The sequence below is a fragment of the Patella vulgata genome, chromosome 5 (assembly GCF_932274485.2).
Source record: "Patella vulgata chromosome 5, xgPatVulg1.2, whole genome shotgun sequence".
In the NCBI taxonomy this organism is placed as follows: Eukaryota; Metazoa; Mollusca; class Gastropoda; family Patellidae; genus Patella; species Patella vulgata.
Genome location: NC_065883.2, coordinates 73,411,311 through 73,430,552, shown reverse-complemented (window position 1 = coordinate 73,430,552; position 19,242 = coordinate 73,411,311). Strand labels below are relative to the sequence as shown.

Here is a 19,242-nt window from a genome sequence, read left to right as displayed (position 1 = left end):
GATAAGATGCTGGCTCGCTAGCCTGGAGGTCGGGTGTTCGGATGGGACGAAAAACCGAGGTCCCGTGTACACATTGGCGTGCACGTAAAAGATCCCTTGGCAGTTGGTCGTAGTACCGCTGCCCGGGCAAAATTTCCCTCATAGCACACTGTATGGTGTATGCCCGTCTTCATTAGCCCAGATTAGGAGCAGAACAGTAGGATGTTAAACCCCATTTCATTTCATTTCATTTACTCTCCAGACAAACTTTCCTACACTGCATGTTCCTGTTTACATCAGCCTAGTTCCATCCTTGTGGGGTTTCTCTGGGTCCTCTGGTTTCATCCCACTACTAAAGATGCGTAAGCGCAAGCGAAGTTTTGAAATAAAAATTGAACCATATCTCTTTTATTTTATTAGATTGGAAGTCCAGAAGATTATAAAACAATGGCTAGTCCAACATCAGTCGATATTATGGAGAGATTTTTTTCCAGTATGGATACGAAACAAACCTTCCAAACGAAACGCAGACCTAAAAAGCCAGAGGTAACAAATCCACAGAAATAACTATATCACAAATTAAGCAAGACTTTTAAAATGGTTTCTCTTGTTTTCTCTGGGTCCTCAGGTTTCCTACCACTGCTAAAGACCCCTACGCGCAAGCGAATTATTGAAATAAAATTGAACCATATGTTAGTCCCGAAATGACCTAGTTTGTGTCGAGTGGAAGAAAAACCCCATTTCTCACTCTCTTTTTCTTTATGAACAGCCCGAGAAAGTTCATTGGGATTTTCCGATGTTGTTTCCCCTTGTCAGTGGTGCAGGACGGAGGGCCTAACAAGGACAGCTAGCTAGTCTTTCGAATGAAAGGGAAAACAAAGTCCTGTGTACACACTGGCGTCTACGTAAAAGATCCCCTGGCAGTTGGAATTCGATATAAGAGTAGGCTGTAGTGCTGCTGTCCGGGCAAAATTTCCCTAATAGCACAATGTATGGCATATGCCCGTCTTCACTAGGATGTTAAACCCATTTCTTTCATTTCATTTTATGAATAGCTTACTAAGTTAGATCTTAAACCACACAGTTGGATGTTCGGTTAGCCCATGTAAAATCTGTCAATATCACTATCACTACTTAAACATGCAAGAGGTAAATCTGTCTATTGCTTGTTCTTTCTTTAGGCCTGGATTTAAATTCTAATCTTCCAATCTAATCTGTTTCAGTCTGAAATGCTTCAAAGAGCACCATTTATACCAATGAACTCCGAGGAAGATTTTAGTCTAGTTCCACCATCAACATCAGATCTTTTCACCCTACATAATGATTTTAATCCTGGGTAAGATTCAAACTATTCGTCAAGGTTCAATCTGTCCATACATTAAGGTTCAATCTATCCATCAAGGTTCAATCTATCTATTCATCAAGGTTCAATCTATCCATCAAGGTTCAAGGTTAAATCTATCCATCAAGGTTCAAGGTTAAATCTATCCATCAAGGTTCAATTTATCCATTAAGGGTTTAAAGCAAGAAATGGTGATTTTGAGCTCTCACCGTGTCCTGGGCCCTGTTTCACGAAATTTTAACTAAGATAAAATCGAAATTTTAGTAATTTGATTGGATAATATCATATTGATTTTAGAGCTTAGCCAATCAAAATTGAAGTATCTACTAAAATTTGGATTTTATCTTTAGTTAAGATTTTGAGAAACAGGGCCCTGAATTGTAAAATAAAGACTATACTGCAATACAGTGTCTTTTTATACCGACCAGTTGGGGAAGGGGTGAGCGGGATGAATTGTTAACAAATTCACATTGGATCAGAAGGTGTGTCATTGAGGTAATTGGCATAGTTTGATTCCCCGCTTGTATGTGACGAGGAGTAAGTAGTCGCTGGTCCAACCTTGTGGGTTTTCTCCTTGTCTTTCGGTTTTCTGCAAAAAGACCCTTAAGCACAAGTAAATTATTGAAATAAAAATTTAACCATATGTTAGACCTAGTATGTGTCCAGTGGAGGTTAAACTCTCTGTCTCTCTCTCTCTGTCTCTCTCTCTCTATCTCTCTCTCTCAATAGATGTCATCTATGGAAACTGTCAATCAGTGTCATTGTATCGTGTTGTTTCTTAAAATCTTTTAGATTGTTTGGAAGACAGTATCCTCCCAATCCTAAAGACCCCACCCAAAAGTGAATTATTGAAGTAAAATTGAACCATGTTAGTCCCAAAATGACCTTGTTTGTGTCGAGTAGACACTAAACCCCATTTCTTTGAAAACTGTCAATCATTGTAATTGTTTCTTGAAATCTTTTAGATTATTTGGAAGAACTGAAAGTGTCTTTATGCCGAAAGAAGCGATATTTGAAGTGCCTCCACAGCCTCGAGTTAGACAGAACTTTCGCGACATGATGGGAGAGAGCACAAGCATGGCCAGCATGGAACAGCCTCCGAGTACCCGCCCAATGCAGGTCAAACGGCCACATGATATGACAAGCCTGGAGAAAGGTCCACCACGTGTGAAGAGGATACGCACTGATCAACCTGTGGAGTTAAACGCTTCACCATTGTTAGGTCAGTTTGAACATATGTGTGAGTTTTAATTAGAGATTTTAAGCATGCTGTATTATTGCATGGTGGAGAGATGTCAGAGTAGTCTTATTTGTCCGTTCAGACGTTTATATTTAAACGGGGAGTCACAGTGGTTAAGTGAGTAAGATGCTGGCTCGCTAGTCTGGAGGTCGTGGGTTTTAAGCATGCTGCATTATTGCATGTTGGAGAGATTTCAGAGTAGTCTTAATCGGCTGTTTAAACGCATATATTTAAACGGGGAGTCACAGTGGTTAAGTGAGTAAGATGCTGGCTTGCTAGCCTGGAGGTCGTGGGTTCGCTCCTCAGGATTTCCCAGGGTGTTTTCCCCTTGTCAGTGTTGCAGAACGGAGGGCCGGATAAGGAAAATTGTCTAGTCGATTGGTTGGAATGAAAAACAGAGGTCCCGTGTACCCATTGGCGTGCACGTAAAAGATCCCCTGGCAGTTTGAATTCGATAAAAGAGTAGGTCATAACACTGCTGTCTGGGCAAAATTTGTCTCATAGCACACTGTATGGTGTATACCAGTCTTCATTTGCCCAGCCGGAGCAGAATAGGACATTAAACCCCATTTCATTTCGTTTATATTTAAACTTGTTTAATAGAGCTGTTTTGTTTTAATACAGGATATTGTTGCGTTCACACATAACTTATGCCAAAACAGTTTAACTATTGTGACCTCATCGGTTCAACAGGTTTAAATGTGACCCGTGGAACAAATTTCAACAAACTGACATGTGTCGATAATTCTTAGAAACTAGCAGTAGAATCGTTTATTATTGTTTTCGGGTTTCAGTAAAACTCTGACTTCTGTGCCGTAAGTCATAGATATTTAAGTTGTATGTAATACAAGAGAACATTGTGTTCAGTATTATATCTTGACAATTTGGAAACCAGTCTAAAAAATTACCTGGTTCAAGGACGTTTGGCTTTGTTTTTAAAATTCAGTAAAGGTCAATATATCTCCAGCCCACTTACATATCTGAGTTGTTTGTAATACAAGAGTATGTTGTGTTTAATATTATATCTTTGCAATTTGGAAACCGGTCTCTATTGTATCACATTATAATATGTAATGATTTTAGTCAATTAAATCAATAAAACTTTCTTTATCTTGATATTTTTGTATATCTTTGACCTACTTGATGTAAAATTTTAGTTTATGTGGCTCCTGAATCAAAATGAGTTGGACACCTCTGACTTCGAGTTATTGTATTCAAATTTCAGAGTATACTTACTCTTTTTAGAAAACCAAATTAGAATTATTTCTAATTAGATTTGGGGGGTTGGATAGCCAAATGGTTAGAACATGCGTGCTGTATCATAAGGTCTGTCATTGAGTCAACTGGCATGTGACAAGGAGTAGGGTCGCCTGTCCAACCTCATGGGGTTTCTCTGGGTCCTCCGGTTTCCTCCCACTGCTAAAGACTCCTATGCGCAAGCGAATTATCGAAATAAAACTAAACTATATGTTAGTCCCAAAATGACCTAGTTTGTGTTGAGTGGAGGTTAAACCCCTTCTCTCTCTCTCTCTCTCCCTCTACATGCAAGCAAATTATTGAAATAAAGATGAACCATATGTTAGTCCTTCTTTCTATCTCTCTCTCTCACACACACACATTAGATTTGAATATTTGTATCTTTTATTATAGATTTGAATATTTGTATATTTAATAATTATGTAATTTTAGGGATGAATGGTAACAGTCGAGATAGTGTATTATTAAACTTACTACTGACTGGTGAAGATCGTAGCCATGGATATAAGGTCAAATCACCATTCATGAATTTTAATGATGGGAGTGGTAGAGGTCGTGATTCAATCAGATCAGGAGGGCATGTAAGTTATCACTGTTAAAATGAACGTGACAAGGAGTAGGGTCGTCTGTCCAGCCTCTTGGGTTTTCTCCGGGCCCTCCGGTTTCCTTCCATTGCTAATGACCCCTACGCGCAAGCAAATTATTGAAATAAAATTGAACCATCTGTTAGTCCCAAAATGACCTAGTTTGTGTCGAGTAGACGTTAAACCCCTTTTCTCTCTTTCTCTGTTAAAATGAATTTTGTTTTAAATTTTCGAATAAATGGAAAATATTGACATTCAAGAAAAATTGGTCAAGATCATTAATGACCATCTTATTAGGTCAAAATTTCTTTCTGTTGATTTAATGAAGCAATCTTTAATTTCTTGTAATAATGTCTTAAAATCTAAAAAATGAAGCCATGGTGGCTTAGTGGGTAGGACGCTGGCTCGCTAGTCTGGCATTGGCCGAGATAGTTCATCCAGATTTTCCAGCATGGTTCCCCCTTGTCAGTGATGCAGGACGGAGAGCCTGACAAGGACAGCTGTCTAGTCATTCGGATGGGACAAAAAAATGATGAGGTCCTGTGTACACATTGGCGTGGACATAAAAGAACCCTTGACAGTTGAAATTCGTAATAAGAGTAGGCCGTAGCGGCACTGTCTGGACAAAATTTCCCTCGTAGCACACTGTATGACGTATGCCTGTCTTCATTACCCCAATCGGAGCAGAAGAGTAGGACACTAAACCCCATTTCATTTCATATTCATTACACATGTAAACATGGAAATAAAAATAAACATGGAAATAAAAATTACCATATGATTGTCTCAAAATGACCGAAGTATGGTAGGGGATGAGGCATTAAAACCCTGTTCCACTCCACTCCACATGTTCATTGAGTCAAGTGGCATGTATTATTATTATTATTATTATTGTACGTGACAGCCTCATTGGTTTTCGCTCAGTCCTCCAGTTTCCTCTCACTGCTACTGGACAATATTAGACCCCTACGCGGAAGCAAATTAACGAAATAAAATTGAACCATATGTTAGTCCCAAAATGACCTAGTTTATGTCAAGTTGATGTTAAACTCTCTCTCTCTCTCTCTCTCTTTCTCTCTCTCTCTCTCCAGATGTTTATTGGTATTTATTATTTTTATTTCAGAACCAAATATTAACATCATCACAGTGTCTATCGTACCTACTGCCTGGTCTAACACAACAAGACTATGAGGTCAACGCACCAATACAAAATTCAAATTTATTACAGGGAGCCGATTTATTACGTGCGTTAGACGTTGATGTACCAGGCTATAAGATTAGACCTTCAATACCCAATAAAAATTAACAGATTGTTCATACCGCATGTTTTGTTTTGTTCTGCCATTTTATTTTAGACATATATATATATATATGTATGTATATATATATATCTCAAGTTGTTGATGTAGCCATATAAGGAGATTTTTAATTAGACAAAGGGAATGTATTGTTTAAATTAGCACAAAATATCTGGGTCTCGGTTTCCTAGATAAAACAAGTCCATATTGGTTGGTATCAAACTTTTTTGGGATTTAATTAAAAGAAATGATTTTCTGTTTTTACATCATGAATAAAATTAATTATTTCAAAAATTGGGTTTGAATTTGGACTTGATTTTTTTCTAGGAAACATTTTTCACTTTCATAAAGCATTTCAGCTCATAATCATCTCTGGCATTTTCGAGTAAGAATTCCATGGAAATAATGATCCTAGTTGTATATAAGTGACAATATCTTTGTATCGGACAATGGACATGTATTAACGAAGTCAATAAAAATATCAAAGGGAGGTAAATTTGTGTTCGACAAAATGACAGAAAGCAGTGAAATTGTGAGTGACGTTGTCAATCAGTGGTAGGTGGTTTGTTTCCAAGCTTGTTCTTACTAATATTCCATTTATCATCTGTAATAAAACCAGTACTTTGGACCAGGAAGATAACATGACATCATCGCAGCCATCTTGAAATTGTGATGTCATATCAAAACTTGAAGTCTGTCAATCGATGCCAAGTTTCTAATAAATTTGTGGAGCCTTAGGCTTTTTTCGAAGAGTGACGACCCCAAGAATAAACACAAGAATAACAAATACTTGGGGCTCAGTTTCTCATCCCCAAATTATCATGCAAACATAATCTCGCAAACATAGTTATGAAATTTTGGGAAGTAACATCCATGCCCAGTTAGTTTCATATAATGACTACCCGGTACCCGATATATTTATCATGTAAATTAGTTGTATTTTGGATTTGCTGAATATATTCAGAAATTGTATGTTAATTATTTAAGTATGTATTTTGAATTTTGGTATGATGAGGTTTTACTTGGTGTGTGAACATTGGCAGTCATATTCTTTCCCTCATCATAATAGTAAGAAGATGACAATGCTTTCATTTCGTGAACACATTATGCAAGATATTTTTACTTTCAGGTGCTATAGTTCCTATAAAATTTTGCCCATATTTCAAGGTGCAAATTTTAAAAGATCATATTGTCCCCCGCCTTTCGAAGAAAGCAGGGGACTATTAAAATGGGTTCGTCCGTCTGTCTGTCTGTCCGTCTGTCTGTCCGTCACACTTTTTGGGACACAATAACTCTCTTCCTAATTGAGCTAGAATGTTCAAACTTGGTGTATGTGTTTATTAGGTCAATGCCTTGATGGAGTTCGAAGATGAGCATTTTCCACTTAGGGTAAGCAGAGATAAGCAATTTGATTGGTTGATGCTTTGGGGCACGATAACTCTCTTCCTAATTGAGCTAGAATGTTCAAACTTGGTGTATGTGTTGATTAGGTCAATGCCTTGATGGAGTTCGAAGATGAGCATTTTCCACTTAGGGTAAGCAGAGATAAGCAATTTGATTGGTTGATGCTTTGGGACACGATAACTTTAGTTCTAATTAAGTGAGATTGATGAAACTTGGTGTATAGTTTCATTACAGTAATACCTTGACTAAGTTTGATAATGAGCATTTTCTGCTCAGGGTAAGCAGAGCGATACGCAATTTGATTTTTATATGTGTCCTCTAATTATTTTCCTATTTCGGCGGGGGACATCAGCCTCACTGTTGGCTTGTTCATTCTTTATAACAAACCAAGAATAAAACATGAATTTTTCCCTAAAATTGCTGAATGTTGCCCAAAATTTTTCTTTGTTCTTCTAAAGCTGCGTATTTAAAATATTAAATAACTTTAACCAATAACATGTGAATGTGAATCTCTGGATAATTGATTTGTATTGTTATTTTCTTATTTTTATGAAGATCGAAAATCAACAACTAAATGCATCTACCATTATTTTTAATTTTTTAATTTTTCAATTTTAAAAAAATATCATTGAATGATGATTATTTAGTTCACATGAATTTTGTGTGGTTTCATTTACCATATTTATTTGGATTCATTCAATGGAATTTCAGAGTAAAAAAAAAGCTATATTTTTCGATTTGGGTTAGCAGTGTTATTTTAGAAAGTTTGAATTAGAAATTTCCCTTTTAAATATATTTGAACTTGATATATTTTCTTCTAGGCAGCATGCATGTACGTACAATAAATTAAGTCCATTTTCGTAGAGCATTTAGCCATTTACAACTTGAAAAATAATAGTACTATGAATTTAGTAAGAATACTTGATTTTGTTACTTTTAAGTTTATAAAAATCACAAAGAAAAATAATATTACTATGAATTTAGTAAGAATATTTCATTTTGTTTACTTTTAAGTTTACAAAAATCACACAAACAAAAATGGAACAATTCTATAGTCTTGATGGTCTGATTTCAATGTTTATTTTTCTATTACAGTTTTATGTAAAACAAATTATAGACATTGAAAAAAAACATTTTGTAATTCATGGCACACATGAAAATCTGCCAATCATGTGCGCTGAGTGTAATTACGCTAGGATATCCTTTTTTCTGTTCATGCTAGCACCTTGCCAGGTGTTAATTATATATACATATAATTTTGGATATGATTTGAAGTTGTTGTAATTCAGTATATTAATTCTTTTTTTTTTTGTAAATAAAAAATGTACTGTTTTGTATTTGTAGTACCAGTACATTGTGTATGGTTTATGTATCTTCCAGGCAGGCAGTACATAACATTAATAACTTTTTAAATTTAAGTTTAATTCTTATTCAATCGGATTAAAAAAAGATCTACAATTAGTTTAGAATTTCAAGGTCAAATGTCTAAGGAGTTGGAGTCCTAACTGTTGAACCCTCATTCAATAGATTAAAAGGAACATATAATAAAAAGTATATATCTCGTTGATACTCTCAAACAAAACTGAAAGCTGAAAGTAAATTAAGATCTGTCTTAATCCGTTTGACCTTTATTGTTATTTAATCAATTTTAACTATGTAATGATTAAAGGAAATATCGCAATAAGTAAATAAATTGATATATTTATAAATAAACATTGTTTTTGTTGATTTAATAATAATTGTGTACTGCCTAGCTTTTTTAGCACAAATTTAAGAGTATTTTACCCTCGACATTTTCTTTTCGTTTGATTTTGTGATAAAAGTTTGTTATTTTCTGATGTGGTTTTTGGTTCAAATGAAAAGAAGTCCCAGAGATTTGGTAAAAAAATATCTTGTTGGTTAATTGATAAAGTACATGTACAGCTACTATACAGAAACTTGCATTTTACATGCCACAAATACTGTGGATAATCTGTCGATCCCTAGAGATTTTCTGTATTAAATATTGTCTGTTAAAATTGAGCTAAATGACAGTAGCTCAATGACGGAATAGGCACTCTTGTGATAATGCACATATCTATAAAAATGTTAAAAGATACTTCAAATAGTTATTGAGGGTTGATAAAAATGACAAAAGGATAACAATAAAATCCACACAACAACAAAATCATTTTTTCTGGGATTTTGCTTTTATTGAGGATAAAAAAGACTTTCTGCTTTCGAATGTAAAGAGGGGGCTCTTAATTCAATTTTTTTTCTTGATTTTTCATTCAATTATTTTTCATTCACTTTGTCACCTGATGTACTTTCATTTTTAGTATATACCCACATTTTAATGTGGCAGTACATTGTATACCGTAATTTAAGAATTATTGAATTTGTTGAATATTATAATGATCAAAATAGAGCTGATACTTTAGAAAATAGGAATATGTAATACCTGTTGATTAGTCTGTTTTACCTGTGTCTAGTTTTGTCAGGTATTTGTTAGGTATGGAGACTCTATCTCTTAATCCGATTTAAAATGATCTCAATATTTTTGAGATTTGCTTATTAGTTTGGTTTAAAAATTTGTTAAGCTTTTCAACAGTTGGAAAATTACAAATTTGAAAAATTTAATTCTAAAATCAAAATATAATTTCCTGTGGGGAAATTTTAACAAGTGTCTTTAATTTTAAAGAAATATTCTATGTGATGAATTAATAAATGTCAGAGCAGAGGGATGTAAGAATTGTAGCCGATTTTTTCGCGAATATTTGTAAAGTTAACCAAAAGGCCACACCCATTTGATTTTCTGTTCTTTGTGGTCGTGAGGGGTGGGTGGGGGGTGGGTGGGGGGTGGACGCGCTGTATCATAAGGTCTGTTATTTAGTCAACTGGCGGGGATTCCCCTGTTAGTCCCGAAATGACTAAGTTTGTGTCAAGTGGACGTTAAACCCCAGTTCTCTCTCTCTTCCGCTTTCTCATGGTCGTGATAAATAAATAGCCCCTTGAATCACGTGAAAGATGTTTTATTTAAAATTCCAAACTTAAAAGGTTGAAACGAAAAGATTTTAAAGGGTCATTATGAGTGATTAGATAAAGAGTTGATAGTTCTCGTTATAATAGTTAAAAAATAGATAGTGTAAATTGAATATGCTGAAAATTTCCTTCAAATTGCTCCACTCTGAACCAAGATATTAGCTTTTCAATTTTAGGCTCATCATTACTAAAGTCGGTACGATAAAACAACAAAGTCTCGATTATCCATTTTTACGTTTAATTATTTTTCAAAAAATGTATTACAATCCGCTAAATATCGCAGGCTAGCAATGGCATCAAGAGTTGATTATGTTCTGGATAAGTTAACTAATGTCTAATTAATAATTCTGATAACATTTGTTTTGAAATTAGTCTTATTTCTGAATAAATAAGCAAAATTTTAACAGGTGTTCCGGAACGATCAGAAAATCAAATTGATGTGGCGTAAGTCTTGAAAATTTGTTGGAAAGTGTTTACAAATTAATAAAGTCTATTCTTTTATATTTTAGCAAATTCTATTGCCATTGAAGTTGGGCAAACCATTGCTCATTTATATTTTAAGATTATGTCTTTTCTTGTTTAGAGTTAAGAGAAATTTGTTAAAACTGTTTGTACATAAACTATTACATATTAAAGTACTTATATATTCTATAATTGTTATTTTCCATGTCAATATTAATAAATATATCACGATGTTGTTTTAACGTAGCGTAAATATATTATATATCATTAACAGTTTCAACGCCCAGTTTCTAGAAAAATAACAAAATTAACAAGTTGCTAGACAGGAATCCAAACATTTTCAGCAGGAGTGGGTCTGGAGATTTCAGATCTGGAATAATAGAACGATGTAGATACCATTTTCCACTATTTCGGGCCAGGACACCCCCACCCCCCCTCAGGACTCAGGACACACACCCCTCTGGATCAGCGCCTGAGTTTATAGATGATAATATTGATGTTAATGCTTTCAACAAAGTAATATCTTTATATGCACTAGGTTTTATTTTAAACCTTGAAATCTATAGTAATTCGTTGATTTGGCCTGGTTTCAAATACCATTTTGCAAAGTTCCTGCTAAACGCAAGAGATTTGAAAGAGAAATAAGATATTTTTCTAGGGATTGGGCCTTTTTATTTATCCACTATATTTGAATAATTGGGATATTAGAACTGGCCTTCTAGCCATGTATTATTCTATATTTGGATCATGTCATAATATTTTGTGTAAACGGACATTTAAGAAAAAAAAAACACATTTGGGGATGTTATTCGCAAAAACTTTTAAACTCATATATTTTCTCATGCTGGGCTAGTCTAAACAAGTGTTCCTGCTCTCTAGTAAAATGGCAGGAATAGTCTGATATGATCATCCAGTCTCTTAAATGACCTGCTCTAGGCCTCTGTGTTAAATATATTAGTTATTAGTTTCTGTGAGTAAGGCCTCGGCAATATAGAATGACATTTTGTGTGTGTTTTATAATCATGATACTTTTCATCAATAGAAATAAAATAAATAATCTTTTATTATCTTTGGTTTTTTGTTTGTTCCCTGTGTGAAAGGGCTGGGGGGGGGGGGTAGTGCGTGCAAGCTGTATCATGAGGTCTGTCATTGAGTCAACTGCCGTGGTTTTGATTCCCTGGTTGTACGTGACAAGGAGTTGGGTCGTCTGTCCAACCTCGTGGGTTTTCTCCGGCTCCTCCGGTTTCCTCCCACTGCTAAAGACCCCTATGGGCAAGCGCATTATTGAAATAAAATTGAACCATGTGTTAGTCCCGAAATGACCTAGTTTGTATCAAGTGGACTTAAACCCCATCTCTCTGTCTCTCTCTCTCTCTCTCTCTCCCAGCCTTGTGGGTTTTCACTGATTCCTCCCACTGCTAAAAACCCCTACGCGCAAGCGAATTATTGAAATAAAACTGAACCATATGTTAGTCCCAAAATGACCTAGTTTGTGTCAGTGGATGTTTAACCCCATTTCTCTCTCTGTTTATCTGTGTGAAATGGGGTTTCCTCTTATTTAATCATTTGGATGCGATGAAAAACTGAGGTCCTGTGTACACCTTTGCATACACGTAAAAGAATCTTTGACAGAAATGAAATGAAATGAAATGGAGTTTAACGTCCTACTGTTCTGCTCCTAACCTGGGCTAATGAAGACGGGCATACGCCATACAGTGTGCTATGAGGGAAATTTTGCCCGGACAGCGGCACTACGGCCTACTCTTATATCGAATTCCAACTGCCAAGGGATCTTTTACGTGCATTCCAATGTATACACGGGACCTCGGTTTTCTGTCTCATCCGAAGGACTAGACAGATATCCTTGTCAGGCCCTCCGTCCTGCATCACTGACAAGGGGGAACCACGCCGGAAAATCTGGATGATCTTTGACAGTTGCAATTCATAAGAAGAGTAGACTAGAGTACAGCTGTCCGAGCAAAAGTTATCTTGTAAACCGGTCTTCATAAGCCACAGTGGCTAAGTGAGTAAGACGCTGGCTCATTAGTCTGGAGGTTGTTTGTTTGCCCCATGGTGTTGGCTAAGAAAGTTCATCTGGATTCACCGACTTGGTTTTCCCTTGTCAGTGGTGCCGGACAGAGGGCCCGACAAGGAACAGTTGTCTAGTCTGTTGGATAAGTCGAAAAACCAAGGTCCCATGTACACATTGGCGTGAAAGTAAAACATCCCCGCAAATAAAACTAGCTTTTGAAATCCAAACCCGAAATGTTCTGCTATAGAATAGATGTCATGTAATATGTGCACAGTTAAATATGTTTAGAAAATTAAATTTTGATATGAGAGAGTGAGAGAGAGAGAGAGAGAGAGAGAGAGACAAATGGAGATTAAGGTCCACCCAACACAAACTAGGTCATATTGGGCCTAACATATGGTTCAATTTTATTTCAATAATTTGCTTTTGCGTTGGGGTTTAGCAGTGGGTTTTCTCTGGGTCCCTCCGGTTTCCTCCCACTGCTATTGAAATAAAATTAAAACTATATGTTAGTCCCGAAATTACCTAGTTTGTGTCGAGTGGACGTTAAACCCCATTTCTCTCTCTATTTCAAGCCTGAATTTTCTATTTTTACACCCCTTGTCAGTGGTGCAGGACAGAGGCCCTGGCAATGGACAACGTATAGTTGTTCAGATGGGATGAAAAAAAAAAGGCTACACAATGGCATGCACATAAAAAAACCTTGACTGCAGTTGGAATTCATTAAAAGAGTAAGCCACAACACGGCTGTCCATGGCAAAATTTCCCTCATAGCACACTGTATGATGTATGTCCGTCTTCGTTAGCCCAGTCGGAGCAGAACAGTAAGATGTTATACCCCATTTCATTTCTTTTTCATTGTTTACAGGAGGCCTCTGGATTTAAAAATCTTAGGACTGCATGAATTCATTGTGATCCAGAACATGTTTTCCCCAAAAATGTTTTATATTTTTATATCGAACAGCTCATATAACTTGGAAAGTTATATATTCCGATGAGGCAGCCATCTGTGGAGACCTGCTGTGAAGAAAAAAGAAAAAAAAATATAAAATGTAACAAATTTAGACTACCATTTTGCAAATTGGTTTTTTTTCTTGTGTTTTTTTTTTTGTTTTAATTTTTTGTTTTGTTTGTTTTTTGGGGTTTTTTTTTTGGGGGGGGGGGGGTCTATGCCTACATGGTTACCCTTTTTATAGATAATTACGCTCAATGAAGAAGAAAAAATTGTTTAATAAATCAATTTTCAGCGATCTGAAGCTATAATTCTCAATCTATGATTACTCTTAATAGTCGATATTCATGGTTTTATTAGCGGTTTGAGCAGACGATACTATTAACAATACCAATATTGAAAATCAATAAAGTCATAAAGGATATAGTGTGGTTCTATAATGCTTGTCACACCTTTCTTAAGCCGATTATAACAGCGATACTACTGTTCAACCATCGTCGATTTATCGACATGAAGAAAGATATGATAGCCCATTTGGATTATTTTCATATACAGTTTGTTTTAAAATAATAAAAAACAACAACGTGTAACTACCATAAATAGGTAACACAAAGCCCAGGTTTCGTTTTTATTGAAATTATTTGTAAAAAACGCGGTGCATAAAACATAAGTGTCAAATGAAAAAGTCTAATTCGTCTGCTAAATTTGACTTCCCAGAGGGCAATTGGCTTAGGGCAAATATGGCGGGTTTCGCACCTTAGCAACCATAAACACATTGCTCATGCACCCCTTCTCTTTCCCTCGTGTGTCAGGAAATGAGAATAAACAATGTAATAGTATTTTATTGACATTAATAATGCCAAAAAACAAATAATGGCGTCAACTCGAAGGATTTTGGAATAACTAAGGACTAAGACAAATAACGTGCTAAAATGAAAGGTGAGTACAGCTTATCTGCTGACTTGAAATATTTCACCAGTTACGAGTCACTATGAGATACGATATTTGAGATAATATTTATCCATGCTCCAGGCATTGCTAGGTATTATTCAACAACAGAATACTTCATTACACAGTATTTACACGCTGGAGATTATTTTTGTTATTATATCAATATTCAAAATGAATGATTGAAATATAATAATTTTGATAACTATTACTACAAATCAATGACCGAGTTTTCAGTTGAATAAGACAATAATAAGTTTGATAACTATTTAAAAACATAAGTTACCGAGGTGTTCGTACGATAAGATTATATCATAATTTAACTACTACTATTGGGCCCTACTGTCCTATGATAATTTGAATCATATATAATTGTTTCAATAATGTTGACAACTGTCCTATGATAATTTGAATCATGTATACTTGATTCAATAAATGTTGACAATTATCACTTTCCGATAACAATATGAATCATATATAGTTTTTATAATAATAATTTTGAGAACTATTACTCTCCTTATGATAATATGTAATTGTTATAATAATTTTGATAAACATCACTTCCTTATGATAATATATAAATTTATAATAATTTTGATAACTATTACTTTCATAAAACGTTACTTTAATTACTTTAATTAATATGAAATGTTGCTTTAATTAAAATAGTAATATGTATAATAATTTTGATAAACATTACTTTCTTATTATAATATAAAACATCACTTTAATTAAAACAGTAATTGTGTTCCATAATATGTGTTTGTGGTTATTACGTGTATCAATACCACTCAAAGAAGATAATATAAATATTATATAATTATTTTGTTTTAATAATTATTATTTTGTATTGCTCTATTTATTAATTAAAACATCCATAATACTATATATTCCCGATTTAATATAGGATTCAGAATGTTTAATTCGGTGCATGTTTGATTCCCGGTTCACGTATTAAGCTGTAACTTGCACTGATCCTAAATTAACCCTAAACGAACTATTGGCAATAAAAATAATAAAATATGTGATCTCTACCATAACCTGGTCATAAATATGAAAATGAAATGACAATAAATAAAGGATTTGTGCTTTTTTGGATTATTAGAACAAAGTTATTTTGTTTATTAGAACAATCTTATTTTGTTTATTAGAACAAACTTATTTTGCTCATTTGACCAAACTTATTTTGTTTATTAGGACATACCTAAATTTGTTAGAACAAATTTGTTTATTAGAACAAACTTATTTTGTTGATTAGAACAAACTTGTTTGTTTTATTAGAACAAACTTGTTTGTTTTATTAGAACAAACTTCTTTTGTTTATTAGAACAAACTTCTTTTGTTTATTAGAACAAACTTCTTTTGTTTATGAACACATTTATTTCAACACAAGGTACAATTTTATGGATACACAATTACTGAGTTTAATACTAAGCGATGTTTCAACGAATATACTCTCGTTTTTATCAAGCAAATCGCTTTAGTATTAAACTCATCATTTGCTTAATAAAGATGAGAGTATCCTCGCCGAGACATCGCTTAGTATCAAACTCAGTAATTGTGTATCCATAAAATTGTACCTTGTGTTAATGTGTTCAATTACTAAATGCCAATCAAAGAACATTTATTTCATTTATTAGAGTATATCTACTTTATTTATTAAAAAACAAATCTATTTTATATGCACTAAGTGACTAGGACCGATATGTAATATATTCCACTAATTAAACGTCAAGAGGATTTAATTAACATTTTCCATTCATGCACGATGTATATGGGTGTAGCCTATCAGGTGCAAACATCTAATTACGCCATATAAGCTTATTATATTATAGGTTTCCCTATATCTTCCATATACACAGTTAATAATAATCGGAGGTAATGTAGTTTAATTCAATATAGGTTATTAACACACGTTAGAACACGAGTGCGTGCTCAATAGAAGATTAATCTATCAACACGGCTCTCTTTTATATCACCAAGAAAAGAAACATGTCGTAGGATTAAGTTTATTATAAAGCACACACAATAGAAATGGTTTCTCACACAAATTAAATATGTTCTAACCTAGAATTAAAGAAAAATAAGAATTGAAAATCAATTAAATGTAAAGGAAACACGCATTAACAAATAACATTAATGGGTATTATCGATACAGTTGTGTTGTTATGAACTTTAATGGGTATTATTAATTCATACATGCATATAGATTCCATTAAGTTTAAAAATGGCGGGAAAACCTACGCCGAGAGCTGAGAAGCACGCGAGGAGGATTATCGCTTGTTTTGTATTAAAGAGTATATTTTTTTTTATTATCTCATCGTTTAGATAATAATCAATGTCAATATTTATCTTTCATACTGATATAGGCCTTTATTTATTTTTATTACTAATCTAAACTCTTCACGGTTATACGACAACTTCTGGTCGGGTCGGGTTTCAAATGTTCGTCTGTAACGTCTTTAAAGAGAGAGAGAGAGAGAGAGAGATGGGGTTAACGCCCACTCGGCACAAATTAGGTCATTTTGGGACTAACATGGTTAAATTTCATTTCAATAATTCGCTTGCGCGTAGGGGTCTCTAGCTGTGGGAGGAAACCGGAGCACTCGGAGAAAACCAACGAGGTTGGACAGACGAGAGAGAGAGAGAGAGAGAGAGAGAGAGAGAGAGAGAGAGAGAGAGAGATGGGGTTTAACGTCCACTCGACACAAACTAGGTCATTTCGGGACTAACATATGGTTAAATTTCATTTCAATAATTCGTTTGCGCGTAGGGGTCTTTAGCAGTGAGAGGAAACCGGAGGACCCAGAGAAAACCAACGAGGTCCTCATTAAAGCGAACACGCGTTTATTAAATTGAAATGAAATGAATTGGAATTTAACTTTTTACTTCCTGCACGCCATGCAGTGTGCTATGAGGAAATTTTTGTTCGGATAGCAAATGAATTGCAACTGTACACGTGACCGCAGTGTTTGCCCCTTCGCCCCCTTTCCAGGCCATCCGTCTTAGTCTAGGTTGTCCAGTACCGTTGCTACGATAATACAGATCTTCGCTACATCTTCAAAGAGCCATAACTTCGCCAGAAATTTTCAATAAATTCATTTTTCAATATCTGTTGTTGAATTATTAAAAGAAGAACACACAGTTCATCTAAATCTTACGCATAGGCTTATAAAAGTTGTATATTATGTAACATACTAAGAAGCTAACTACATTTTTTGGGCACCAACCTCCACCGCCCCCCCCCCCCCCCAGTCAAAAATTTCCCCGTACGCCTATGATCTTACGTCGGAAAATCCTGATGAACTTTCTCGGTCAATGGAGGTATCGAACTCGGGACCTCGCGAGCCAGCGTATAACCCAGGGTTAACGAAGACAGTAGTGTGCTTGCTATAAAGGAAATTATGCCCGGACAGTCATAACGTGATAAATGAATTCGTAATGATCTAATCTACACGATAATAACTCTAGTAAATATTTATCCAATAAAATACCCTATTTAGATTATGATTTATGTACTTTATGTATTTATTACAATTTCCGAGATACGGCTAATCATGGTAACGCGACAAGGAAAAGACGTCGTTGTTGTTCATATGGTGACAGGAAAATGAAAACGTTTTAATGAATCGTTTTTCTTATCGGAAGGAAAAGTTTGCGTACCAACTAGATAAAGCCTTCACTATGCTATGAGAACAAACAATGGACGGATTTAGATTAATTTATAGAACGAATCTATAATACTTTTAATTTGGGAACAAGAACACGTGGGCTTATTTTCGCCATTGGAACAAAAATACGTGAACTTTATATTTTCAATCCTGGAACAAGAAAGCGTGAACTATATATTTTCAATATTGGAACAAGAACACGTGAACTTTATTTTGGAACAAGAACACGGAAGCTTTATATATTTAATTTTGGAATAACACGTGAATTTTATATTTTTAATATTGGAACAATTAAGAACACGATATTTAATATTGGAACAAGAACACGTGAACTTTATATTTTTGATATTGGAACAAGAACACGTGAACTTTATATTTTTAATATTGGAATAAGAACACCTGAACTCTATTTATTTAATTTTGGAACAAGAACGCGTGAACTTTGTATTTTTGATCTTGGAACAGGAACACGTAAATTGGATATGCATGGGTGAGGTTACTGATATTCCGAAACTTCTTTTAGAAGACGAACAATATCTTTCTGATGAGGAATGGTTACAACTTGGTAAGATTCGGTAGATAATTGCAAAATATGAAGCTTATATGTCTCCTTTACGACAGGTAGATTGTCTTACTCACGGAACCAGCGCTACAATTTTGGCGGGAAAGTTCCGTCTTGCGGACCGCGCGATCGCCAGAATTGTCGTCTTTGATTTGGGGTACCACGAAACTGTCGTGTCAAGTTAGGCTTACTGTTACACTTTGAGGTTTAACTTTTACATGATGATTTAGACATCTTGGGCGGTTTCCATCCTTGTTCTTCTGTCAACACCTAGTTCCCGCTGGCCGTTCCTATCCGTCCCTATATAGCTGCAATATGAAAATACCGCCAAGGTCGTCATAAGCGTGGTGGAAACGTTAGATATGGTTCGGTGGTCTCTCTGGTCGCCAATGATCGCCGAGTCACGGCGTTCATTTTGAGCATGTTCAACCAAACTCAAAGGTTCTGCGATGTGACCTGGAAAGCTGTAAGAACGCGACTTTTTTCAAGT

The 19,242-nt window shown here is 35.0% G+C and overlaps 2 protein-coding genes across 9 annotated transcripts in view; both read left to right on the top strand.

Annotated features, from left to right (window-relative positions):
• Positions 1 to 9,203, top strand: part of LOC126822345 (hypoxia-inducible factor 1-alpha) — a 108,904-nt gene extending 99,701 nt beyond the window's left edge. For 3 of the 4 annotated variants that reach the window (XM_050551195.2, XM_050551196.2, XM_050551192.2), the window contains exons 11-15: positions 400 to 525; positions 1,203 to 1,315; positions 2,287 to 2,561; positions 4,251 to 4,399; positions 5,526 to 9,203. In XM_050551195.2, the coding sequence (XP_050407152.1) occupies positions 400 to 525; positions 1,203 to 1,315; positions 2,287 to 2,561; positions 4,251 to 4,399; positions 5,526 to 5,708 (846 nt within the window). In that variant the 3' untranslated portion in view covers positions 5,709 to 9,203. The remainder of the gene's footprint in view (positions 1 to 399; positions 526 to 1,202; positions 1,316 to 2,286; positions 2,562 to 4,250; positions 4,400 to 5,525) is intronic. The other variant, XM_050551193.2, reaches the window with a different exon arrangement.
• A 5,117-nt stretch (positions 9,204 to 14,320) lies between these two features.
• The window catches only part of LOC126822338 (uncharacterized), a 50,035-nt gene continuing 45,113 nt past the window's right edge, over positions 14,321 to 19,242 (top strand). For all 5 annotated transcript variants that reach the window (XM_050551173.1, XM_050551174.2, XM_050551175.2 and 2 more), the window contains exon 1: positions 14,321 to 14,510. In XM_050551173.1, the coding sequence (XP_050407130.1) occupies positions 14,504 to 14,510 (7 nt within the window). In that variant the 5' untranslated portion in view covers positions 14,321 to 14,503. The remainder of the gene's footprint in view (positions 14,511 to 19,242) is intronic.